This window comes from Lissotriton helveticus, chromosome 6 (assembly GCF_964261635.1).
Source record: "Lissotriton helveticus chromosome 6, aLisHel1.1, whole genome shotgun sequence".
In the NCBI taxonomy this organism is placed as follows: Eukaryota; Metazoa; Chordata; class Amphibia; order Caudata; family Salamandridae; genus Lissotriton; species Lissotriton helveticus.
In genome coordinates, this window is record NC_136067.1 from 424,850,001 (window position 1) to 424,877,206 (window position 27,206).

The following is a 27,206-nucleotide window of genomic DNA, read 5'->3' on the forward strand; positions in this document are numbered from 1 at the left end:
AATGTGTCAACCAATGACTGTACGTTCAAAGCGGAATACCACAGCACTCCAATAAAAGTATTGTCAATAATACTTATCACGGTTCCTGATGCTCTGCTTTTGACATGTCCTCTACTGTATAACACCGGTTGTTTATTATAGTACACACTTTCTGATGGGGGCTTACCATGGTCCAAGACGCTTTGCAGTTGATACATAAACCTTCATTAACTTTAGTGGTTCACTGTTGGCTATATTCTATTTCTTCTGGTCGCTTGGGAAGCCTTTTAGTACCCTTTTGGAGAACGTGTCTCCTACTGCGAGACGTTGATTTCATCAATACTTGGACGACTTCTACTTTGACTTCCATAATCAATTTCAATAACATGAGGCCCTAACAGATATCGCCTCCTTTAAAACTAATGCTTGCTCGTGGTTTACCTAACCAACAAGATCTGTTAAAGCCTTGAAAAAGTCACAGTGTGTGACGAAACAGGTGTCGGCTGTCTTCAATATATTGAAAACTGAAGAAACTTGACCTGTGGGACAAAATAAAGAAAACTTCTGTCTTTAGGATTAATCCTCACGGTTTGGACTCTCACTTAAAATTGTAATACTTCAATTGGAGTGCTGTGGTATTCTGTTTTGCATGTTGGCAGATTCAGCTTTAGGCCCAATATGTACTCACACCACAGGTAGTTGGGTGTGGAATTACCTTTTTTAGAACCATCTTTCAAAACATCTGATTACATTTACTTAATGTTTACTCATACACCCACCAAATTGTGTATTGGTTATACAAAGTGTAATTTTTGCCATTACCACCATTTCTTTGTTATTCTTACAAGTGACTGTACGTTGTTTTAATATGCTTTTCTTTGTACATCATGATATATTTTTGACACACATGTTTAGAGTGTGACTGCAGAGAAGGCTTTCCCCCGCACTGAACCATGACGCCTGTAGTTTAATATGACTCAGGTAAGTCATAGAGCCCACCAACATATGGTAAGACTAGCACCTTATGCTAGTAGGCTCAATATAATAACTGTTGAATTAGTTTGCATAGATTGTAGCGTCCAGTTAGTGGTGATTATTTTAATATAATTATATGATTTTAAAGTATAATGATCTATTGTAATAGGATAATTTCCTGTTGGTATTCCATACCCCACATACTATTTGTAAAATGGCCAGTATGTTTCATTATCCACCACTAGTTGGGTCATCAATGCTGATGATTGTTATACTTTGTTTTTCTGTTTATTATTCATACAAGTTTACGTCTTAGTAGACGAGGGACTAGTAGGAAATAATTTTCCTTTTCACATGGTATAAATGAATATCAGAGATAGCGAGTCATATTACCCTGATAAGACCTTAGACCTTCTGGACTTTAGTATAGGTCGAGACATGTGGTACTTTGTTGATTCTGGATGGCCAGATAAATTATTTCATCTGTTGACCATACCTTTTGTTTTTAATCGTTACCAGTGGTACTCAATAATAAAGGAATTTCCCTGGGTATATGCCCTGAGGTATTTTTAATCTTGTTGACCTGAACTTGATAATTATATTTGTCCTGAAATATGATATAAAGGAGCTCCAAGGGTCTTGGACCTCAGTTGAGTCCGCTGGGGTGGCATTGTCCCTACCCCAGTGTGAGAGGTTGTGGATGATCAATCATTCAACGATATGTTGTGGTTAAGAGGACCTCTTAAATATCTTTATATGACCTCACCCTACCTCTTCTTAAATGTAACAACAGAAGTGGCCACAGATTTGAATTCTCAAGTATCTTGTGTCATAACTACTTAGATATAAGGTACTTAGATATAAGGAGGACATACTTGGGTACATATCTCTTTTCCCTCCTGCAGGCTTTGAAGAGTTGGCTTATATCTAACTGGTATATTTAATGCTCTTATATGTCCCTAGAAAGGTGGCTCTACATGTATCCAGGGCCTGTAAATGCTACTAGTGTTACTAATGGGTCTGCAGCACTGATTGTGCCACCCACTTAAGTAGCTCTTTAAACATGTTTCAGGCCTGCCCTTGCAACCTGTGTATGCAGTTTTAAACTTCCATGTCGACCTAGCAAAGTACACCTTTTGCCAGGCTCAAACTCACCTTTTTAATACATGTAAGTCACCCCTAGGGTAGGCCCTGGACAACCAAAAGGACAGGTTTTAGTGTTTTTGAAAGGTTGGACATGTACTTTTAAGTTTTACATGTTCTGGTCATGAAAAACATTCGTATTGCACTACTGTAATGCCTACCTCTCCCATAGGATAACATCAGAGTTACCTTTTCACACTTAATAAGTTGTCATTTCCAAATGGGAACAGACCATCCCTTCATGGTTGGTGTCTTTAAAATTGTGGTGAGAAATCCTAACTCAATGAGAAGTCAGATTTTAAATTACAATCTTCTTGCCATAGCCGTTTAGTGCTAGTCTCTGGTTCTCATGACTGGGTGTAGCAGACAGATGGGCTTTGTGTTTTCCTCCTAGACAGCAACACACAATACAGAGCTTAGGTGTGCTTGTATGGGCAAACAATGGCAAGATGGGAGGGGGAGCTGAGCAGATCCCCACTTACACTTGAATAGGCTGTGTCCTGTCTCCACACAAAAAGCTGCATGCCCCTTGTAGTTAGCCTGGAGATACAATAAGGAGGGCAGCATACCTGGGGACTTCTAAGGGAAATTCTAGAAGCTTCCCTCACCTTCTAGAGGAAGAGTACCAGTATAAATATTTGACCTCCGACACAAACTCTTCAGTATACTTATGGACCTGTTGATGCCCTGCCAATAAGGACTGCTGTGCTGCTGAAGAGCTGTCACTCTGCCGGAGTGCTGTGCTGCTGCCTTGCTGTACTGACCTGCTGCCTGCTTCCCTTTCACCCGGGTGAAAAGAACTGGGCCTGTACCTCTTGAACCCAGAGCACCCAGAGTGACTCCAGATCTGCTGGCCTCCTGTTCTAAGCCACATGGACATAACAGGCTTCCAACCACCATCACCAGCACCCAGATCCAGTTGGAGCAAGCCTTTGACGCCGAAGTGTGCCTCTCCGGTCCTGGACCCTTAATGCAGCCTCAGAGAGGCTGAATTGAGTTTTTTGGGCTCTTCATGACTGCGAAGGGGCCGAGTGGTGCCAAGTCCATGTCACAGGCCCAGTCCGGTGACGTACAGTTCTGTCAACTTGACCCTTTGAGCTACAACATTGACCTCTCGTGTGGAGTGACACCACAAAGCACTGGCCCAACTGTCCATGACATCAGGATCTTTGTGCAACAGCCACAATCGCCTGTGAGGCTTGGCCTGCTTTGTGGGCTGCATCGACAACTTTCCAGGATGCCTCCCTACTTCTTGCGACCCACTCGACCGCGAATAGAACTCTTGGTGCTAGACTGAGATGGTAACTTTCCAGCGGGACTAACCCGGTCAATTTACCCCACCCATGCTCACTCGTGTTCATCATGAACTTGTGACTTTCTCTTGGTCACACATGACCAGCTCACCGCAGTTGGCACTTTGTCCTTTTTGGCGCAATTTTACCCTAAAATCTTTACAAATGTATAACTCCGGCTCCACTGATTGAATGTTTGTCACTTTGGTCTTGTTTTATTTATTACATTTAACTCTATTTTACTAACTGGTGTGAGATCCTTTTGTGGTGTGATACTGTTTGACGTGTTGTGCAAATACATTACACATTGCCTCCGAGTTAAGTCTGACTACTCTATGACAAGCTACCCAAGGGTTGAGCACAGGTTAATTTTAGGTTTGCTTGTGGCTTCACCCTGAGAAGAAATGTGGTTGCTGCCTGACTGGGGCTCACACTGCAGTCAACCAAAAAACGAATTTCTTACAATGAGGCAATGAAAAGGCCTAAGAATTTGTTAATGAAGTCCTTGTTTTGTCCAGGAGACCTATGGATAGGGTAGAATGTGGGACACTGAGTTGTGTAAAATGGGTCGTGGTATGTGAGGAAATCCATGGAATTGGATTTGCTTGCTTGCCTAAGGGGCAGTACCAAGAGGATTTATGGGGTGAGGTCTCTTCCCTTCTTATGAGAATGGTCTGCACACCGAATTCTGTAGCCTGTTGGAAAATGGATGTCTAAGAGGTGCGAGGATATGGGGTGATCAATGTTTCTGTGATGAAGAGTGCATCAAGTTATGATAGGTGATAAGGTCAGCGATCTAGAATAACATACCATACTGCGGAGTTAGCATTGATGAGCATGAGGAGGAGTCTGCATTTGGTATTTTTTTAAGGATTATGGTGGCTAGTATTATATTCATGAGGATGTGTTTGTGTATTTTGAGGATGCTTTGTGAATGCTTGTGTGATCTAGGTGTGGGTGTGATTGCGGAACAGGTTGTAGTGGCTGTGCAAAGGAATAGTCTAGAGAGAACTTTCCATGACCTTAAAACCCTCCATACATATATACTTACTAAGGGAACATTATCAGTGGGGGAAAACAAGAGGAACAACTAATCCCCCCCACCCCATCTCCATTCTCAATTTGGAGAGTTTATCGCATGTTAACTCTGCTCATCACTGGTTTTACAGTGCTTTTTTTCTTATCCACTTGACAGAATGAGACAAAGCAACAAATATCTGGAAGGCAGGGTGGATGGAGAGGATTTGTTTTGTAGCCTTAAGGGCGCGTGGCTGAGTGGCCCGACATGGCGGATGCGCCGTAGACAAGCTCCTGAAGCCCCACAAACATCTAACATAATTCTGCCGGCTAACCTTTGATCAAGGCCTCCTATCTCTATCTGGAAAACTCCCAATGCTGCAATTCCCTGATACCCAGTGGTCAAGAGCTGCCCTCGAAGCCGCCGCAAAGAGTCCGATGAGTCACGCGATCTGTAGCGTGAAGAGGAGCCGTGACGTCGGCCCAGTGGTGAACGCTCTCGCCAGAGCCTTGAAACCTGCTCGGGGTGAGCCCTCCAGAGCTGCAAAAAAGTGAGACGCACATGGGATCTCCCCATTATATTACGTAATCCACCAGAGGCTCCGCGGGGGAATGGCAGACATGAGTGAGCCCAGATACAGGTGCATAGAGAAGTGCCAACCACGGCGTGGCCAGACGGGTACGTCCCACATATATGAAATACCAGCCTCCAAAACCAAAGTAAAAGGGACGTGCACCAGATGCAGTCTGATTGAATTCTTCACAGCACAGATCTACACCCACAACCAGCACAATCAGAGAAGTGAGGCTCAATGATGGTCCTAATTGTCCTAATATGTGTGATAACCAACGGTCCTAAGAAGCTTAGCAGCGGCAGGTGGGAACTAAAATACCCACCCCAAACCATCAGGGGACAGCGCCCGTTGGGTGGGTATATCCTCATCGGCGAAGCGGCCAGACTAGGTCTTGTGCAGCCTGTGGTTGGGAAGGGCCCATTACACATGGGTGAAGCAGCTCCTCAAACATACCAATCCACGAGGGGGTCCACATAAAATTTGCCCCCCCAGAATTAGCAGACGCTGACCTAGACTTTCATTGGCTATGTCCAAAGACAAAGCAGCAGGCCCAGCCACAAAACAGAGCACGATGGACAAATTCACAGGCACGGGGACTACCACACCCACAGGTGTCCCGGATAATGATGCGCTGCTAGCAACGATTACCTAATCGAGAGAGATGCTAAACGCCAAGATTGGAGCAGTTGGGTCTGATGTAATTCTAGCACCAAGATTACGTAACACTGTGGAACGCCTCACGCAAGCGGAATCCAGGGCCTCAGGTGTAGAAGATGCAATCGCTACACTCCAAGGGAAGGTGAACACCCTCGAGAAACTCACACAGGGGCTCACTTCTCACGTAGAAGCCGTTGAAGGCAGAGCCTTTAGGAATAACCTTCGCTTTGTGGGCTTCCCGAAGGGCTGCGAGGGCACAGACATGGGTACATTTCTCACTCAATGAGTCAAAACCTAGATCCCCGCAGAAGCTTCGTCCACCTGCTTCATAATAGAGCACGCATACAGCGCTCTCACCGCGAACCCCCATCACCCCGAGTGGTAGATCACGGCCTGTTATCACACAAATACTTAATTTCTACAACAGAGACACTATACTGTGGCAAGCCAGTACACAAGAGTCCCTTACCTTTTAGTCCCAACGGATAATTATATTTCTAGATTACACTAGCCTGGTACAAAAGCAACGCCAGTCTTTCACCACAGCAAAAGCTTGCCTCAGAGAACTGCAAATTTCATATATGCTGCTTTTCCCAGCCTGCCTGAGAGTCAGCTACAAAATTGCACTATGTTCTTTGACACACCAGGGGCCCGATGTAGGTAGGAATTTACGGTCAGTAACGGCCGAATTCGGCCGTTACCGACCGGTAAATGCCTTTTCCAATGTAGGGGGCATGTATTTACAGATTCGGTATTTTTACCAAATCTGTATTTACCGAATCGGTAAAATTACCGAATTGGTAAATACAGACTCTGTAAAAATACCGAATCTGTAAATGCAGATGTAGGTGGCGCTTTAAACAGTGCCACAGGCCCCTCAGAATTCGTTATTTACCATGTAATACTATTGCATGGTAAATAATGAATTCAGGTGTACATGCACATCTGTGCATGTACACCTATGCCATGTGACACACAGACATGCCCTTAGGGCATGTATGTGTGCCACATGGCACACAAGCCTGACATTGGGGTGCTACAGGGTGTCAAAGTGACACCCCGTTCCCCCTGGCAGGATTCGGTATTTACCGATTCGGTAATTACCGAATCGGTATTTGCCATTGATTCCTATGGGCTTCAAGGCCCATAGGAATCAATGGCAAATACTGATTCGGTATTTACCGAATCGGTAAATACCGAATCATACAGATTCGGTAATTTAAAAAGAAAATGTACCTACATCTGCCTACTTCATATTTACCTACTCTTAAATACCGAATCGGTATGATTCGGTATTTAAGAGTAGGTAAATCGAAATTACCTACATCGGGCCCCAGAAGAGGTATTCCAGAAGACAGAAGGGTTCGCCCTGTGAAGCCACAAACGTTTCCGCCCGAGATTCCGATTCATCATCTGGAAACCCACAGCACAGTCAGAATGCCAAGAAAGACAAGCAAAGATATAGTTCGAGATCATCCAGGCACTCCAGATCATGTGGTGGCAAATAAACTGAGATCCTTGTCAGCTGAACATAGAATATGTAAAAGCAACATAACTTTAGCAACACAGGACACACCACCATCATATTAGAGACGATACTCATTATGCCAGCACCAAAGTGGGCTACAACACCCGAGCGGAGCATATAGTACTTCTCAGGATATTTACCTTGGATGGGAAGTTTGAGAATCCATTGAACAAATTCTGCTCTCCTCCCCCGTTGGAATGAGTGTGGTATTCCCTCCTAGACAGGCACTTCAAAGTTTTATGAGGTATTGGGGTGGGGGTGGGTGGGGTAAAGTTGAGGAAGAAGATCTTGTCCAGGACTCTGTTTTATATAATTGTTACCATGGCATATCCATGCTTCGATCTAGTGGTTCCCTCACCAGATACACCCCTGACCATATACACTACATGTCCCGATGACAACTCACAGTGGACAAGCTCTATTCGGAATGCTTAATATAGTAACATGGAACGTCCACGGCCCATTAGATAAAGTTAAGCGTGGGGCTGCCCTTAAACACGCAAAACGCATGGAAGCAGACATCCTGCTCCTACAAGAGACTCAACTCATGGGGCCAGGACACCATTCCTGACCCGCTTTGGTTTTATGCACATATTCCACTCAGGTTTTGCAAGAGGATCCGGAGGAGTCACTATACTGATTCACCGGAGAATCCCCTTCTCACATACTCGCACATAGACTGACACATAGGGCAGATACATTTTTATACAGGGCATGGTGGGCGGAAAATATATAGGGCTGGGTAGCATATATGCCCCTGCCCCTAACTCAAACATTTATCGACCACATCATAGATATCTGGGGATAAATACCGGGAAACCTTGCATTCATTGGGGGAGACTGGAATGACGTGATCCATCCAGAACACAAAAGGTGGAGACACACCGCCCCACAGGGAACACTAAGAGAATCCTGTCTAGGCCCCAGGATGGAGATGCGGGGATTGGACAGGCGCATGGAGGGTCCTACATCCTGTGACTGCAGGGTAAACAAACTTCTCAGCCGTCCACAGCTCATTCTCTACACTAGACAATATTTTCATCACTAGCGAACATGCCCACAGGTCACCCGAAGCAGAGATCATGAATAGAGGCCTGTCTGACCACTCCCCTGTGAAACTACACTTATTAATCGGCCCCAAATGATCCCCTCTCAGTTGGCGACTCTTGCCCTAGCACATGCATAATCCACTTTACAAAACTCACATACCCAAAACCTTACTAGATTACTTCTCATTCAATGAAAAGACGGCTTCGTCCACCACAGTCCTTTGGGAAGCAATGAAACCAACAATACATGGATTAGCATTGAGGCACCAAAAAACAGACACTGACACAATTAGACACACAAAATATAGAATTGGAGAGGCGCTGTAGAGAGAGGGGGGCGGAGGCAGCACCCGTAGGCAACTAGGCATACTGCAACAACAATGCCAAAGGGAACTGATGAATGATGCTAAATGCACATTTCAAGCCACACAAAGCAGGATATACCACAGGGGGAAAAAAGCAGGGAAACTCTTACACAGACTGTGCCAATACACTTTAAAACTGATTCAGACACCCACGATCAAATCACACAAGGATAGGATACTCACAGATCCGGCAGAAGTAGCCCAGTACTTTGCCGAATGTTATCAAACCTTGGATACTAAACACTAAGTCCTAACAGAATTCTAGATAGAAGAATTTTTCTGAGATATACCACTTAGGGCATTGTCTGCCGTAGCGTGCGAGTCAATGGAGGCCCCTATTACACAAGATGAATTAACCATGGCCATTTCTGACATGACACCAGGGAAAACACCAGAGCACAATGGGTTTCCTTGTGAATTCTTCAAATCATTCATGCCTATAGTGGGGCCCAATATCTGGCTACCATCTGTACTGCCCTGAAAGATAAATGCATACCTCCTGATTGGAGACACGCAGAAATTGTAGTCTTCCTGAAGCCTGGGCGCCCACTTGAACTATGCTCCTCCTACCGGCCAATCTCATTTCTAAATCTAGAAGCTAAACTACTGGCAAAAGTGCTAGCAAATAGATTGATACCTCACCTGACTGATCTGATACATTCAGATCAGGCTGGGTTTATGCCTCCAAGAGCAACACAACACAACATACGTTGAGCTCACAACGCGATCGCCGTGGTTGATCGCTTAGGCCGACTTGGGGCTTTGCTTCTCACAGATATCGACAAAGAATTCGACTCAGTCAGTTGGACGTATATGTTTATATTGCTAATATATGTTTATATTGCTAAAACACTTGAATTTGAGCCCCAGGTTTATAGCTTATGTGTGATTATTATACACAGCCCTTACAGCTTCCATAAGGGTGGCAGGTTCAGTGTCCACCCAATTCTCGATAGGGCGACCCACTAGACAGGGATGCCCACTCTTATTTGCTCTTGCCACAGAATCTCTGGCCACATGGGTGAGACGTGATGCATTGGTGCGGGTTTTTGAGTGGACACCAGAGATTTCAAACCACATAGCTCTATATACTGATGATGTTGTCTTTTTCTTCATCGACCCTCATAGATACAGCCCAAGAACCCTCTTAATTATGCGCATCTTTGAGACACATCCGGCCTACATATGAACAAGCGGAAATCAGTTTGGGCGCTGAGAGGAACCCTGGGGAGCGGATAGTGAGCAGAAGAACTTAAATAATAATCAGTGGCCTAAAATGCCTAGGAGTATTTGTATCTGATGTCAAATCTGTTTCATAGACACAAAACTTAGGAGCATTAACAGATAGTTTTAAAGCTGAGGTGAGGTCCTGGTCCAGTCTCCCCCCTATCACTTTACGGAAGACCAGCTTTCTTTAAGGTGGTCTCCCTACCCCATTTACAACACCAACTGCAATCCCACCCATATCCAATTGCATTGGCATGGTTCTTACAAATTAACACGATACTGGGTCTGTATTTATGGGGAGGCAGTACCGCTCGGGTAGCTCTTAGTACCTGCTTCCAATCCACATACTGCAGAGACATCACAGCCACTGATATACAATCATACCATGCGGCAGCTTATCTGCAAATCCTGAATGAATGGTGGTGTGGCCCAGAAATGACCCGGCGTATAGATGGGAACAGTGGATCATGGGAGACCCCTTCCTTTACACATTCCTCTACAACAGATCAGATCCAAAAGACCTTGCCCCTCCAATGAGGGTAGTGGACCTTGTCTGGCAACAGACTCTCTGCCGGATGGGTTGGTGAGTCTGCATCACCAGAGAAACCCCAATATGGCAAAAGCGGCCACTCCCCCAGGTGGCAGACCTCCAGGGATTCACAAACTGGGACCGAATCTGGATCTCATCCTTGAGTGACGTAATGAAGGTTCACCTCCTCAAATCATTCCATGACCTCCAAAAGGAATTCTCTATGCCCTACAATAAATTTCTGTAAATATCAACATTTAAGACAAGCACTACATCCCTACATCCAAGATTTAACTAATCTACCAGGATTCAGTCTGCTGGAGGGTAGACTCTTGAGGGCGATCTGGGGGAACAAAAAATCTCGAAATTCTATCAATCCTTGATCACGAACAACGACAACACCCTAGATACTCTCAGGGCGACATGGACAACTGACTTAGGCACAATTGATGATGATGATTGAACAGAAGCACTCGAGTCACCAAGAGGTGCTGCGATCTCAGCCTGCCTAAGACTCACACAATTCAGGTATCTCCCCAGGGTATACTATAGCAGACATAGATTATGGAATATGGTGGTGATTGCATCCTCACAGTGCCTACGGTGTCAGCAAGACAAGGTTATGCTCATACATACGATCTGGTCCTGCAGAGCCCTAGATCGCTTCTGGCAAGGCGTTATAGATTGCCTGGCGGAGATGTTGGTATGGGATCTCCCTAGATCACCCAAACTCATACTATTACACTGTGCAGAGGTTATAAGGAGAACGACATATAAACAACACTTACTATTTCTTGGCCTCACACTCGCCAAACGCAATATCGCTAGACAATGGAAAACCGACACTCCACCTCACCTTGGCGCCTGGAAAAGAGGCATGGACTTCAATAAGGGTCTGGACCTTCCAGTTTTCATAACCTGCGGATGCCCACAGAAGCATACCAAAATATGGCAAAGAACCACACATAACATTAACCAACGATTAGAAGATGACATAAAGTCATATGTGCTAGAACAGAATACTACTAATCATGTAAAGGAGATATTGGGAGGGACAAGGCACGGAACAAATGTAAGGATGCAAAAAAGTTTTATACAGTTTTGTTATTTTATTTGTTCTTGTATGTACATATGGCAACAATAGTAAGTGGGAAAATTGGTATCATTGCTGTATTCTAAAATGGAAACATATGTCTCATTATGTCCAGATCCTCCTGGTTTGTAAGGTACAAATTCATTCAAATACGTTGTAAAAAAAAAATACATAAGAATTAAGATTGGCCTTTTGAACCTCACAAAATGAAGCACATTTTTCTCTGCACCACATGTGAAGTGCAGAACTTCAAAATTGCCAATGTATTTATTGCCATTACCCTTCAATTTTTGCAGTATGTTAATGCATTTACCTGGGTCTCCATTGGGTCCAGGAGGTCCCATATCACCACCATCGCCTTTTTCACCTAGACAAGAAACATTGCAAATTAATGCAGGTATGCACAGAGAATACACTATTCTTGCAAGGTTTCTGTGAGGAATTCTCAAACTATTCTACTAAGCAAAGACCAAACACAACCAAATATATCAGTAAAGGTAGGGCAGCTAAACGTTAGACAATTACAAATCGTAATTTCTATCTAAGAGAATAAGATTATTTTAGTGTAAGAGAACCAAGATTGACACAGGACCCAAGGTACTCAATGCTCACTGATGGAGCATAAGTATTGCATTTGCATGCATAAGAACAGTTAAAGCAATCGTTTTTGATATGCCCTGGATTCCACTGCACTAATTGGATCTGTCGTCGGGAACAAAAAATATAGATAAATAAATACATTATTATGACGCACGATCTTGTCACGGGTAGTACAGGCACTGTCAAGCCTGATTACTGTAACTAGTTAAAAAACAGTAATCTTTATTTGACCTGGAACATTTTAATGAGCATTATCAAACAGACAAGCACAGTTGGATGCCTTCATCATAAACTACCTTACCATGTGAGGTGTGCCTCGTCCAAAAGACAGGATTTGCCTTTCCTAAGCAGTGAACCTATTATTACTTAAAAAATATGCCCAGTCAGTAACTATGCCCCCTCCTCTCATAGAATAAATTTATAGGGAGAACCTCCACAACTAGTGACTTATTCGTCTGGTTAGTTATTTTCTGTTTTTCTTTGTTCACTGAGTTACCTGTAAGCATTCCTTCTATCACTATGCCCCAACATGGGGTCCACTGCTCAGTGTGACATAAGACTCAAGCTATATCTCTCTGACAAGGCCTATGTAGTCCGAAACTGTATTGAAGTAATTTTTTTTAAAGTACAGAATAAAGAGTAATTTTACGTCATACAAGATTGGCCTTACATAGTTTTGATTAATGGGATGTGGAGTGGCTGTCTTTTTTAGATTTATTTACAATCAAAAGGGTTTTGTCTTTATATCTGGATTATACAACTGGTTGGCAGGGTGTGTGCCTGTTTTGCACACCATTTAGTATACTTTGCTATTGTTAGTGAAAGCGTTGTGAGGAATACTGATTAAACACTGTTGGAGAACTCTATTAAACCGTCTATTTTTTCTCTAATCAAAATGCAGGAAGTAATAGGGAGGTCCAGTAACCTGTAACTGACACCGTACTAGACAACACACTTTACAGTAACATTTACATATTTAAGCACATTTGCATTTTAAAGCACAAGCTGATAAAGTGATTTGTTCAGAATCATATATTTTTGGTGATGTGCTGAGAAAGGATTTCAATCCCAAGCCACAAGCTCCATGGTAAGTATTTTAGCCACTAGACCACATCACCAGCGAGCCCTCTCCAGATCTCACATTTTCTTCAAAAAACATTGTTCGATGAACACACTGCAGAATGTTCATATCACAGACTCGAAGAAAAAAAGGAATCGGATGTCTGGCCCCATTACAGCTCAGTGTGAAATGTGGGCCATTTCCAAGGGCTTCACTGCCAAGAGCATGACTTTTTCACTCTTGCAAATTTGATCATCATATAGGGCCTGATTATGATGCCTGTCGGACTTAAGTCCGACCGGCACCGCGGTGGAAGCAGTGTTGTAATTTGGCAGCGATTAGGTTAGCATTAGCAGAAGCCATCCTGCATTTAGAGACTATCTTGTCCGTTCTGTGGAATCCATTTTGTATTTCTATCAGCCATTTTGTTTGCCATGTGCTACCATGTGCTCTGTCCTACCTTTCTGTTAACTGCTCTTGAAATCTGCCTAGAGACGAACTATATTTAGCATGTTCCACCTTCGCACATGTTCAGTTGAGCTTGCAGCTGTCCATGCAGCTGCTGTTAGTCTGTAACTGTCAGGATGTATTCACCAGAATTAGCAACTGTTGGCTCCTCCCACTTTTTGACTGTGCAACATCTGTTTGACCTTATATGTACCTAAAACTAGCATTTTGTACTTGTACCGCCTTCATTTGAGCCCCTGTGTGGGTATAAAAGGACCAAGCTCCTTCCATTCAGTGTGTTACTTCATACATTACCGAAGGGTGCTGTGTGAATGTAGTTCCACCTCATGAGGTTTAATAAATCTTGTATTTGCTGTTCCAGTTTCTGTTCCAACTTCTATTCTATGGTCTGAGGACTCTGTGCAGAGAAGGGAGAACCCCTAGCATTGGTAGGCCTTGCTGAGGCCCACCACTACAAATTGGCGCTTCCAACGTGGGGCTCATCGGCGACTCGGATGCCCGAAGGAGTGGTCGAGACGAAGGATTGGAATCTCGCTTTGGACGCGATCGCTGCCTGAGGAGACCCAAGTCTTGGCAACCACGGCGTTTTTCGTTTCTTTCTGATCTGACCATCCAGGTGGTGCCAGTCCTCGACTGAGATCTCTTCTGTTGATTCGCTGTGTAGTGACCATTTGGTCAATTTGAGAACTTGGCAGTTGGAACCTGGACACCATTTGATTGGTAAGAGTCGTTCTGCGGCACTTGCTGTTGGTTTTTGATGCCTTAGATTGGTAAGGTAGTTTAGTAACACTTACTGTGGCTTTTGATTTGAAGGATTGGCCAATATTAGTATTTGTTTGTAAGGTATATATGAATTGCAGTTTATGTAGGCAGGTAATGAGGAGATGTTTCCCTATTTGAATTGTTTGAACGGCGCAACGTACGGAAAGTACCTTAAGCGCTACTTTGATTATAATACTGCATATTTTGCACTATTTTTGGCATGCCTGTTTCTAGCACACTTCGTAGGATGTGTTGCTTTTGTAGAGGTACTAGTTTGAGACTCGATGAAGCACAACCGCCCCCCCCGGAGGGGACGCCTAATAGGGACATGTATATTAAGTATGGTATTTCTTCAATAATGTACAGCACTTTATGGAATAAATACACTCGTAAGGATCCTGAGTTGCGTTGGCCCATGCATGGGTCATTTGATTTACGAAAGATTCAGTATGTGGAACAGCGAATGTTTAAGCGAAAGGCTAGGCAAGATATGTTTGACTGTGTGCGAATGTGGGAGAAAGAAGTGCGTGGGCGAATGAAGCGTGAGCAAGCCTTGATTGTAAAAGAACAACGTAAGAGTATTCATGCGAAAGCATTGGAAATGAAAAATAGGGAAATTAAAGAAATTAAAGAGAGGGAGGATGGGAAGCGTCGTTTACAGGTAAATGGCCAATATGCTGTTCGTAGACCTCTTTATCCTATTCTTAATACACCCCAAGATGATTCTCTCTTATTAGATTGTTGTCCACCTCCGTATACTCTTCCTTCTGCTCCTTATGAGTCGGATGAGGTTATTGAACGGTTCAGGAAATATTCGGTAGAAATGGAGCCCGATGATGTAGCAAATGATTGTAAACAACTACGTGAAGGTCTTTTTGTCTTCTCCCAGGTGGCTGACACGATCAGACGCTTGGTTAAACTGCGTGTTGAAGCAGCCCGTTTGCGAGAGGAGAAAAAGGCAGCAGAAGCAGCTGCACAAACATCCCAAATCAGCATGGCATGAACTTCTACTCCTGAAACAGATAAGAATGTTGTAATTAATGTGAAACCCATGCGGGAAGCTGCGCCTTTATATGTTCCTCCTAAAGGAACGGGTACAAGTGATGAGAAGACTTCTACGGATGCAAAGGGTTATTTTATTTATAATTGGGTTTACATTCCTTGGAATAGAGCAGATGTCATGGCCCTTAAAACTGCATTACCTGATCCGTGAAATAATCCAACAGCCTTTTATGATGAAGTTGAGGGTGCTGTTAGCTCTTGTGCTATGACTTTGCCTGATATTGATCTGTTTTTGGACTAATATTACTGCCTGATATGTGGAGAACTGTGCGTAAAGTTGATGACCGTGCGACATTTGGAGCATTATGGAAAGATTTAGAGCAGTTAGATGAAGACAGAGAACCTGCACAGAAACCATGTTAGTTAATTTTAAATCTTCCGGAAGCTATAATAGTTAAGTTAAAGACAATTATTCCCCCTAAAAAGATAGATTGGACAGTGTTAGCGTCTTGCAAGCAAAAAGCAGATGAATCAGTTTCTGACTTCTTCACACGCTTTGAAGAGGCATTCCACGATTTTAGTGGCCAGTCATTGACAGATGACACCGGTAGACATCTGTTCGTCGATAAATATGTCGCAAACCTTTTGCCAGGAATAGCTAGTCGCCTAAAGGCCAGTGAAAGTTCATGGACTACCTCTTCTCCGGATTCTCTTTTGACTATAGCTCAGTATTATGAACGCCAGGAATTAGAAGCGAAGGGTAATGAGGATAAAAAGACTATAGAGTTGAAAACAAAGGTTATGTTGGCACAGGCTTATGGTCCGCCTTCTAGAGGTAATGATGGAGGTGGGTGTGGATCTTATGGTTCGTCTTTTCCTTCCTATACTCGTTCGAATTTGTCTGTTGACCAGGGTGCGTACTGCAAGAAATTTGGACATTGGCTTTCTGATTTTCCAGTACTGCGTGCTCAGCAGAGTCCACGTGGTCGGGGACAACTGAGAAATCATTCAGTATATCCAGGGCCTAGAGGAAGCACGAATGATCGTGCTAGGTTTGATGCTAATACACGTGGACAGGATGGGTTTAACACTTTTGATAGACGGAACCAATATCAAATGTCCGACTATGTGCCATCTGATTTTCAAGATTCTGCTTATTCATAGGATTACCTAGGATGGGGTAAGGTATCAGTTGAAGTTCCAGTAGATCAGTAGATCAAAGAGGTCCCTATGTTACAGCACATGTTTTGGGTTCTACTGATCAGTTTCTGGTTGATATAGGAGATACTCGTAGCGCCTTGTCTAAACACTTGGTTCCTAGGGCTCCCCTGTCTGGCTTAACTATTACATCGATACGTTTCGATGGAACACCTTCCCTTAGCCCACTGTCACAACCACTTGCATTCCATGTTGATAAGTTTACTGCTCCATGTCCGTTTTTGCTCTCTCCAAACACACCAGATAATATTGTGGGTCTTGATATGCTCAAATATTTCAGGGCTACGATACGATGTTCTCCGGAAGGAGTACGGGTTATTTTGAATGACAACTACCCTGTGATTGAGAGATCCTGTATTGTTAAAGAGGACATTGCATTAGCTTCACTCCCTAGTACTTTGTGGGCTACTTGAGACACCGATGTAGGGCAAATGGTTATTCCGCCAGTGCATATTAGTGTCAAGGAGGGTGCTTCATTGCCAAGACTGCCTCAGTATAAAATTTCTCGAGAAGGAGAAGAAGCACTCACACGCATTGTACATGATTTCATTAAAGTGGGGGTTGTGGAAGAAGTTCCATTTTGAAAAAGACTCTGACACTAGGATTTACAGATTTATCATTGATTTGAGAGAAGTTAACAAGATTGTACCCTGTGGTTTCTGACATAACGACATTGCTTACCATGGTCCCTCCAACAGCAACTACATTTTCTGTTATTGATTTGAAGAATGCTTTCTTCTCGATTCCTATTCATCCTGATAGCCGATATTTGTTCGGTTTCACTTTGAATAATCGATCATACAGATTTTGTAGAGTTCCTCAAGGGTACACTGAGAGAACTAGTATCTATAGCCAAGCACTGAAGAGACAACTTGATTCTTTCGTCTTACCTAAAGGAGTGGCTCTCATACAATATGTCGACGACATCTTGTTGGCAGCCAATACGCCTGAGCATTGCAAAGAATGTACTTTGTCTTTACTTTCTTTTCTTGCTACACACAACCATAAAGTATCACAGAAGAAATTGCAATATTGTAGACCGAAGGTAACCTACTTAGGTCACCTTCTGTCTAAGGAGGGCCGTGCACTGACACCAGATCGCATTCAAGCAATTTTAGACACACCAGTACCTTCCACACAGAAAGGTGTCCGTGCATTAATTGGTTTGACTTTGTTTGGTAGGCAATGGATATTGGGTTTTTCACACATTGTTAAACCCCTGCTAGCACTTTTGACTAAAAACACTTTGATCCCCCTTCCATGGACAGATGAATGCCAAAATGCTTTTCGTCAGTTAAGACAAGCTCTTTGCTCTGCACCAGTGTTAGGCACACCAGATTACACGAAGGCTTTTACACTCTGTGTACACGAGAAAGATGGGTGTGCATTGTCAGTTTTAGTACAGACACACGGTGATAAGCAGCGCCCCTGTGCATATTTTTCTACAGTTCTTTATCCTGTTGCTTGTGCATTGCCTGGGTGCTTCTGTTCAGTTGCAGCGGCAGCTGTGTCCATACGTCAGAGTGAAGGGATAGTTTTGTCACACAAACTGTTGGTGCTAGTACCCCATGCAGTAGATGCCCTTTTGAATCAGACTAAGACACAACACTTAACTAGTGCTCTCCTGACAGGATATGAATTGACACTGTTAGCACCTCATATTACCTTGAAGTGGTATGCGACACTCAATCCAGCTACTTTGTTGCCATATCCTGTGAATGAATTTCAATCAAAAGTACCTCATGATTGTATATTCCTTATTGAGGAACAGACAAAGGGTTGCGTCGATTTGCAAGATACGCCCCTTTCAGATGTAGATGGGGAACTGTGGGTTGATGTTACCAGATGGCATGACCTCAGCTGCATATCCAATCACCACACTTGAGACAGTAGTGGAAACAGCTCGCATACCACAGAAGTCGTCTCAAGCAGCTGAACAAATGACTTTGACACGAGCGGGTGAATTTAGCACTGACTTGTGTGTGAACATCTACACGGATAGCCGCTATGCTTTTGGAGAGGTTCATGATTTTGGCCTACTCTGGAAGGAAAGAGGCTTTCTTACATCCCACGGGATGCAGATAATGCACGGAGAATTAGTACATAATCTCTTGACTGCACTTACATACCCAAAGAGAACTGCTATATTGAAGTGTAGCGCACACAAGAAAATCATTGACAAAATAGGACAAGGCAATGCCCTTGCAGAGCGCGTAGCCCGTGAAACTGCGATGCAGCAAAGCACTACATCTATGTACGTAGTGAAATCACAAGCTGAGCATTGGCATGATGCTAGAGAGGAAGTATTGGATATACAGAGATCTGCCTCTGTGAAAGAACTTGAGCAATGGTCTAAAGAAGGAGTATTGGACGATGAGGGTTGTTGGCGCAACAAAGACATGGATAAATGGAAATTGCCTGCAGCCTATTTACAACCTATGGTTCAAATGGCACATGGGCTGGCACATGTTGGAGCTCTAGCAATAACTAAATTGCTTAAGCAAGTGTGTGAGCATTCTGAAATTGCCAGCAAAGCTAAAAGAGTAGTACAGTCCTGTTTGATCAGTTGGCAGTATAATCCTGGTAAAGGGACACGGACTCCTACAGGAGGATTTGCTACACCAACCGCACCCTTTGAAGTTTTGCAGATGTATTACATCCAACTTGAACGCTGCAATAATCTGAAATACATCCTAGTGGTGGTATGTGCCTTCAGTAAATGGATAGAGGCATACCATACAATGGATAATACTGCTCTCACCACAGCGAAGGTGCTTCTAAACGAGTTTTCCCCTAAATATGGTGTTTGTAAACTTTTGTGGAGTGACAACGGACCTCATTTTATTGAGAAAGTTATTGAGCATGTCCTGAAAGGATTAGGGATCAAGCAGAAATTCCATGCAGTCTTCCACCCGCAATCAGCAGGATTAGTGGAGAGGTACAACGCTACTTTGAAATTGAAGTTGACGAAAATACTTGATTCCACGTCTTTGAAGTGGCCAGATGCACTACCCTTGGCATTGTTATCCATAAGATCGGTGCCACATTCACGATCTGGCCTTACCCCATATGAAGTGGTCTTTGGGAGACCAATGAACATTTGGGGAGTTCCTAAGCCACGCCCCATACATGATGTTCCATGTGTTCTGATGAATGATTATTTGGCACAGTTAACCGACAGTTTGATCTCTATTCAGCAACAGGTTCGAGAAGCTCTTCCTGACAGATCTACAGGTGAGGTCCGTCCTGGCGACCACATGATGGTCAAGTTCTTCGACAGATCGAACAGCTTGGAGCCGAGGTGGCGAGGACCAGAGCAAGTGCTCCTTGCGACAAGGACAGCAGTTCGAGTGACGAACAAGAAGAACTGGGTCCATAGCACACACTGCAAACGTGTGTCGCCTGCCTTGGTGGAACCTGCTGTGTTGTCCGATCATCGAGATATTCTGGAGACTGAGAAAGGTCAAGCTATCTCACCTGACAAATCTGCGGAAGTCTTCCCGGACCACACGATTCCTGGAGCATCGCGATACCACTTGAGCCCGAGTAAAGAATCTGCAGTGCTGAAAAAGACTGGATGAGCTACCGTCCTGGGTTAGTGAAACGGAACGCCGATGTGGCAAGGGGGGGATCAGTCCTGCGTAGTGTAGTGACACCCGTCTTGGCCCGTGGTGAAGAAATCAATGGCTGCCCAGGGATAAGAGCTCCAACGATTGTTTCAACAAGTTTGTAGAAAGATCAGATATCACTGTTGCTAAAATGCATAACAAAAGAATCATTTGTGCTGTAGGGTTTGTTGTTTCTCTGGTGGTTATGGCAATAATCACCTGGTTTGTTGAGAAAGTGGCTCCTGCTCGACAGCTTTTTGTTGCCACTACTACAGCGCCAGTGGAACATCATTACTTCACGCTTCCGTACCATGAGCAGAAGCATCGACAATCCTACTTAAACAACACTTTTATTCAAATGTTGCATCATACACATAATGCCACGAATACCACCAACTGATGGGTGTTTGGGATGATACCTGCACATCAAAAGAAAGGAGGAACACCTTTTATTCCTCTGCCATTTTCCCATAATGATAATGTCAAGCTTGGTATGCACTTTTGTTTGCTTCCGGAAAGCCTTCAGTAGGTGGGATTAACTTCCGTCTGAATAAAGTATGCTATCAGGATACAGATGGTTATCCTCAGGCTAAAGGGACTAAATGGGAATGCGAAGAGTATCAACCTGACTATATTTCGACACCATATGCCTTTACGAACATGAGAAATATTAAAAACAATGGACTTTTGGGGATTTCTGTTACTAGAGCTAAAGCAGATTTATGTATTAGTAGTGTTGGGAGAATTCCAGTAGGAAGAAGTGAGTGTACAGTAGTTCTGACCATTGAAGGTGCTAATAACAGCAGTTTTACGTCTTCACATAATACTTATTTTGTGTGTGGAAATAAGGGATACTATCAACTACCTCTTGAGCGGTCAGGGATCTGCTATGTGTCCTTTCTATTGCCCCCTGTGTTTTTGGCACCCGCGTCATAGCACCTCGACTTCAAATTGTACAATGACATTTCCAATAACAGAAATAAGAGGACAATAAGTATTGATGAAGTGGATCAAACTGACAGTGCTCTACAACGATATGTCGATTTTAACTTAGGATTGTTCTTCTTTGTGGGTGCTGCATTGAATAGCAGAAAGATAAGGCGATTGACTCGTGTTGTGGAAGCTGTCACCAATCAAACAGCTAAGGCACTTGGGAACATTACAGTGGAGCTGCAAGTTGCGAGGATTGTAGCACTCCAGAATCGCATGGTATTAGATGTGATTCTGGCTGATCGAGGTGGTGCATGTCGCATCCTTGGCAGCAGCTGTTGTGTCTTCATTCCGGATCACTCGCCTTCAGTATATGATGCAATCTCTAAACTGCATAAGATTGCTGCAGAAATTCACCCAGAGACTGGTACATGGACATTCTCGAACTGGATATGGACACTCTTCATCACTTGGGTCTGGAAGCTTCTGACTATCTTATGTATACTATTGATGATACTATATTCATGCTGTGTATGTATACAATGTGGTCCTATGCTTTGCTCCATATGCATCACTGCTTGTACACCTGCCAAAAGAAATATTGCAGAAATAAAAGCACAACAAATGTTAAATAAAGAGATCACTGAGATGATGAGCATCAATGTACAGGATGCATATCTAGATTACCCCAGATGAACGACTGTCTTCAGCTAATGCTAAAAGGGTCCTCTGTTGTAATTTGGCAGCGATTAGGTTAGCATTAGCAGAAGCCATATTGCATTTAGAGACTATCTTGTCCGTTCTGTGGAATACATTTTGTATTTCTGTCAGCCATTTTGTTTGCCATGTGCTACCATGTGCTCGCCATGTGCTCTGTCCTACCTTTCTGTTAACTGCTCTTGAAATCTGCCTAAAGACGAACTATATTTAGCATCTTCCACCTTCGCACATGCTCAGTTTAGCTTGCAGCTGTCCATGCAGCTGCTGTTAGTCTGTAACTGTCAGGATGTGTTCACCAGAATTAGCAACTGTTGGCCCCTCCCACTTGTTGACTGTGCATTTTCTGTACGACCTTATATGTACCTAAAACCAGCATTTTGTACTTGTACCGCCTTCATTTGAGCCCCAGTGTGGGTATAAAAGGACCAAGCTCCTTCCATTCAGTGTGCTACTTCATACATTACCGAAGGGTGCTGTGTGAATGTAGTTCCACCTCATGAGGTTTAATAAATCTTGTATTTTCTATTCCAGTTTCTGTGCCAAATTCTATTCTATGGTCTGAGGACTCTGTTCAGAGAAGGGAGAACCCCTAGCACTGGTAGGCCTTGCTGAGGCCCACCACCACAGCAGTACTGCCCGACTAGTAGTTGGTGGTCCAGCTGCCCGCTTTACAATGCGCCCGCCTTCATGGCGGTCGCAATGTGTATACTTTGTATTGCGGCATTTGCTGAGGGCTGCAGCACAAGCCGCAGTACAAAATATACACATCTGACCTATCCCTGCACTGTGTGGCAGGCACCATGAGGTGCCTGTCACATGGTACAAGGATATGTAGGGGTGCACCACAGGTGACCCCCAGGGTCCATAGGGGAGGCCCAGAGGGGAATGGGGCCCTGCTGGGGGCCCACAAGTTACTTTTCACCTGCCTTTTCATGGCGGGTTGACTGCCATGAAAGGGCCGGCGGAAAGGGACATCCTAATCCCTATGGCGGTACCTGAGCAGGCACCGCCCCATTGTAGGGAATAGGAGTCCGACATCCACACTGACAGGATCCTCGATCCCGCGGAGGTCTTTCCCCCCGCCAGTCATGATCTGACCACCTGCATCAAAATGTGGTGGTCAGATCCAATGTGCTGGTGGGACCGCCACCGACTGCCTGCCGGTGGTGGTTCCACCGCTATCGTAATCAGGCCCTAAGTCACCAGTGAAGAGCTATTTCCACTTACTTGCACAACATTTTTGTGAATTGGGCCCAAACAAAACAAAAATATTTTTAAGAGCGAGAACCAAAAAATGAGAATTTTATAAACTCATTTTTTTGGCAGCATCACAGGGCAGTCCATCAGCCCATTGCTCGATAGTGCATGACAGAAATGGATGAACATAAATACCTTTCGAACCAATTGGGCCAATTTTTCCATGGCGACCCATTCCACCCTTCAGTCCCTTGTCACCGAATTCTCCTATAAACAAAACAAAATAAAAACTGTCTGTGACACATGGATTCAATGTTTTAGTTAGTTTTACTAGTAATGCAATTGCGGATTTTTAGATCAACGTATGTTCATAACGTATGTGGAACTGTGTTATATATAGCGTGGCCTTCCCAATATGTGTCCAACATAAGGTAAGCTAATAAACCTGCACAACACTTTTATGGCTTGAGACCCTGTTAGTTCAATCCCAGATGGAAGCAATCTGGAGCCTAAAATCCTGGGTTGCTTGGGTTATTTCACCGCTACCACCCAGCATAGGTTTCTGCATAGTTTTAATTTTGAGTTAGACTAACTGTACATAGTTGGATGAAGTGGTTTTCCGGAGGGCTTTTAAAAGGCTCCAATATTTGCTTTACAAGGCAACGTAGTTGGACTTTGAAGCGACAATCTTAGCCCTATACACTGCATGCAAACCCCAGTTATTCTACATATGCACACAGCTGCCAAATTCTCCCGCACATAGAATATTTTCTCCTGTGTGCTGGTGGCCTGCGCAGTCCATTTATACCACCCATGAGTACGCAATCATGTTGTGGCTCAGCTTCCTCGAAAACACTACTCCAAAACACTGCTGTAAAACTTATTAATAACAATATTATTTCTCTTGATATCCTTTCTCAATACATTAACTATATGCATGGGAGTTTTTCTATTCAGATTGACTGAGCAATTTCCTTAATTTCTAAACATGAAATAAACTTTACACGAAACACTTAACTAGTACCTCCACAACAGGAATTCGAAAAAATATCTACACAATTAGATATTTACAAAACACTATAATTAAACTGATTGAAAAAAACAGTAAATAAAACAATATTGGCATCATCACAATAAAATAACATACTCAACAGGAAGTTCAATTTAAACTCTCTGTCGTGAAAGAAACCTACATATTTGCAGATCACTCTGAGGCTGGTTCCAAAACTTTTTGCTCATCAATGTTGAACTTACATGTTCAAAAATGCCATCTGTGGTCTAAGTTCTAGCTCCTTAGTCAAAGAACGATGATATGCAAATATTTACTCTAGCACTTGGAATGTAGCTGGACAGAAAATCTGATGATAGGCCCTTCCTGCTGGACAACGAAGGCCACCTCGCGATGGGCTGCTCTTCAAGCACGTCCTCAACGTTTGCTCATGGACAGTACGGCTAAGACTTTGAAACTGACTGCCCTCCCCCTCCTGACTCTCTTGCTCATTTTCCCCTCTAGTTACCCTCCGCGAAATTTGCTCTTGGTGTATGTTAGACTTGGCACCTTGTCGTGAGTCTCCCTTCCACTTTTTGCTGATGTGCCTCATGTGTTTTGCTGGTGTTAGCTGCTCAGGGCACTGTGTCACTGCCATCCAGTGCCACAGTGCTAGTGCTCCCTATACAAAGTGTATATGTTGATTGGTGTCCATGATTGGCTTATTTGGTTTACTGTCAGACCCCAGTAAAGTGCACCAGGAGTGCCAGGGCTTGTAACTCCAAATGCTGCTAGTGGGCTTGCAGCACTGGTTGTGCCACCCACAGAAGCAGCCTGGTAAAATGTGTCTAGGGTCTGCCATTGCAGAACCTGTGTGCAGTCTGGTACTGTCATGCTGACAGCGCAAGTGCACCTACTTGCCAGTCCCTAAACCTTCCCTTAACTTCATACGAGTCACCCCTATAGTAGGCCCAAGGGCAGGGTGCATTGTAAGCATAAGGTAGGACATGCCCTGATGTGGGTGGCATGTCCTAATAGTGAATTACAGCCATTTTCATTTTTCACTATTGTAAGGCTACCTGTTCTCATAGGCCAGAATGGAATTATTACACTCTATAATCCCAGCAGGCTCAGGGAACACGGTAGAAAGTCAAGTTTAGTATGCCTGAACTCAGAATAATAAAATACATCTTTTAGTAAAGTTTATTTTAATATCCTGTGTTTGCAAATGCCACTTTTAGAAAGCTGGCATTTGCTTGCCTAACCATTTCAGCCCGCCTCTGCTAATGTGTATCTGCTGTCTGGTTTCTGTGTGTGACAGGGCTGGGGGTTCCAGGAGACAGTCTGGGCTGCCAGGTGGTGAATAGAGAGATTACACCAGGATGGATGGGAGGAGTGCCCCTTGACTCTGAATAGGGCTGTGCTCTGCCACCACAATGCTGGTTCCACCTCCTTCGGAGCGTCTGATGTCTCTGCCCTGCACCCTGAAAGAAGAAGAGTCTCCAAAACAAAGTGCTCCAAAACTGGGTTGAACTAGGCACAGGTCCCCTGGCCTGAAAGAACAAAGGATTTTGGGTATAAAGATAGGAGCCCTGCTCCTTGGAAATCAGATCCTGTTGACGCCAAGAAGAACCTCTGCCCGAAGAGAAGGACCTGGAAAAGCTGCATGGAGGACTACTGTCTCTGACCTGGGAGACTGGCCTGTGGTGGGTGCCTTGCTGCAAGAAGGAGAGGAAAAGACTGAAGTGACTTTTGAATCTACTTGTGCTTTTCAAAACAATCTCCAAGGGCTTGTGTGTGAGCTTGCCCCCTGAACTGAGCCCCAGGACCATTAGGCTCTTCTCCTGCCTTCAACCCGAGCTACTGTACTGCCTGTGTCTGTGCCCCGCTGAAGCCGACGCTAAGTTCGCCTTGCCAACCCTGAAGCTCCGTGAGACTCCACTCCTTTCTGAGACAAGTTTGCACCGTGTCGCCTCTGGGCCGCCCCGCACCTGGCGTCGCTTTTCCCCCATCCGAGCCGCACCGCCACCACCTTCAGCCCCCATGGACCTAATCCGGCACGTTATCCAGTGAGGTACAGGTTGTACGCCTGAAGCGTACCCAACCGCACCGTGCTGCCCTTCTCCGGGGCCGCGCCCCACCAACCAAACCGCCCGGTACGTCGCATACTGGCCGCAGCGTGCTGCCCAGCCGCCCGCGAGAGACAGCCTCTTAACCGAAGGTACGGCTCGTAAGCCGTGAGCCGCCCAAGCAACCCGCATCGCCTGCCCCGCTCCTCGAGGCCCCCCTCCCGCTCCGCGCCTCGTACCGAGACGCCGTCAGAGCCAGGGCCCGCCTCGGAGAGGAGCCGCCTGCATCGTGTCGTTGCATTTACGTCGCGGACGCCGCCTGCAAGCTGGACTCTACACCACCAGAAAGGTACTGTTCATCCGACGCGCACTACGGTGCGTACACCCGGGCCCAGGAGCCCGCAACGCTTTGTTTAAATTGCCTTTCTGATGCATATCTAACAATAAGAGTTGGACAAAATTGCGCACAGCGCACAGACATTAAGAACTTCGCATTCTGCAACCAAAGATCTTATTTAATTGCTAAAAGAGTATTGTGGTCAAAGTGAAGAACGTCATCGGGTCTTGTATGAAGTCTGCTTAAAGTCTATATATAAAATAACAATTTTTTATATAAAACTCGCCTGGTGTCCATTTGTAGTGTGCCAGCTGATTCCTGTATATTGTCACAAATGCTTAACCACTAACGCTCTGAAGTTTAGCCTTGTCTGCTCGTGCCACACTGCCTAGAGGGTGAGCAGGGGTTATTTTTAGGAGTAAGTCCCTTGCCCTGACTAGAGGAGAGAGTCCCTGTTTGTCACAAGTACTCACCTGTGCCAACCAGAGACCCCCAATTCTAACAGTGTATTTGGAATTTGCTCCTTTGACTTTCTGGCTTGGACTCTTATGCTCCCAGCCATTTTGGGACTTTCTTCTTTGACTCCCCTGTCCCACCATCTTGATGATCTTTGACCTCTTCCTCTGTCCCAGCTGGTCTCCAGCCAGACAACCTTTCTATCGTCTTGGACCTACTCCTCGTTGACGATCGTGTTATTATCTCTGGTCCCTTCTCCCGTTTTGTTTCACTCTCACTTTCCTGTCCTTATCTGCCTTCCTTTCATTTTCCCTTTCCTTCTGTTCTCCACACTCTTCCTTCCCCTGCCCCCTGAACACCTG

The 27,206-nt window shown here is 44.4% G+C and overlaps 1 protein-coding gene across 2 annotated transcripts in view; it reads right to left on the reverse strand.

Annotated features, from left to right (window-relative positions):
- Positions 1–27,206, reverse strand: part of COLEC11 (collectin subfamily member 11) — a 351,597-nt gene that overhangs the window by 118,621 nt on the left and 205,770 nt on the right. For both annotated transcript variants that reach the window (XM_078647866.1, XM_078647865.1), the window contains exons 4-5: positions 23,190–23,261; positions 11,743–11,796 (exon numbers count right to left, since the gene is read on the reverse strand). In XM_078647866.1, coding sequence (XP_078503992.1) covers positions 11,743–11,796; positions 23,190–23,261 — 126 coding nt within the window. The remainder of the gene's footprint in view (positions 1–11,742; positions 11,797–23,189; positions 23,262–27,206) is intronic.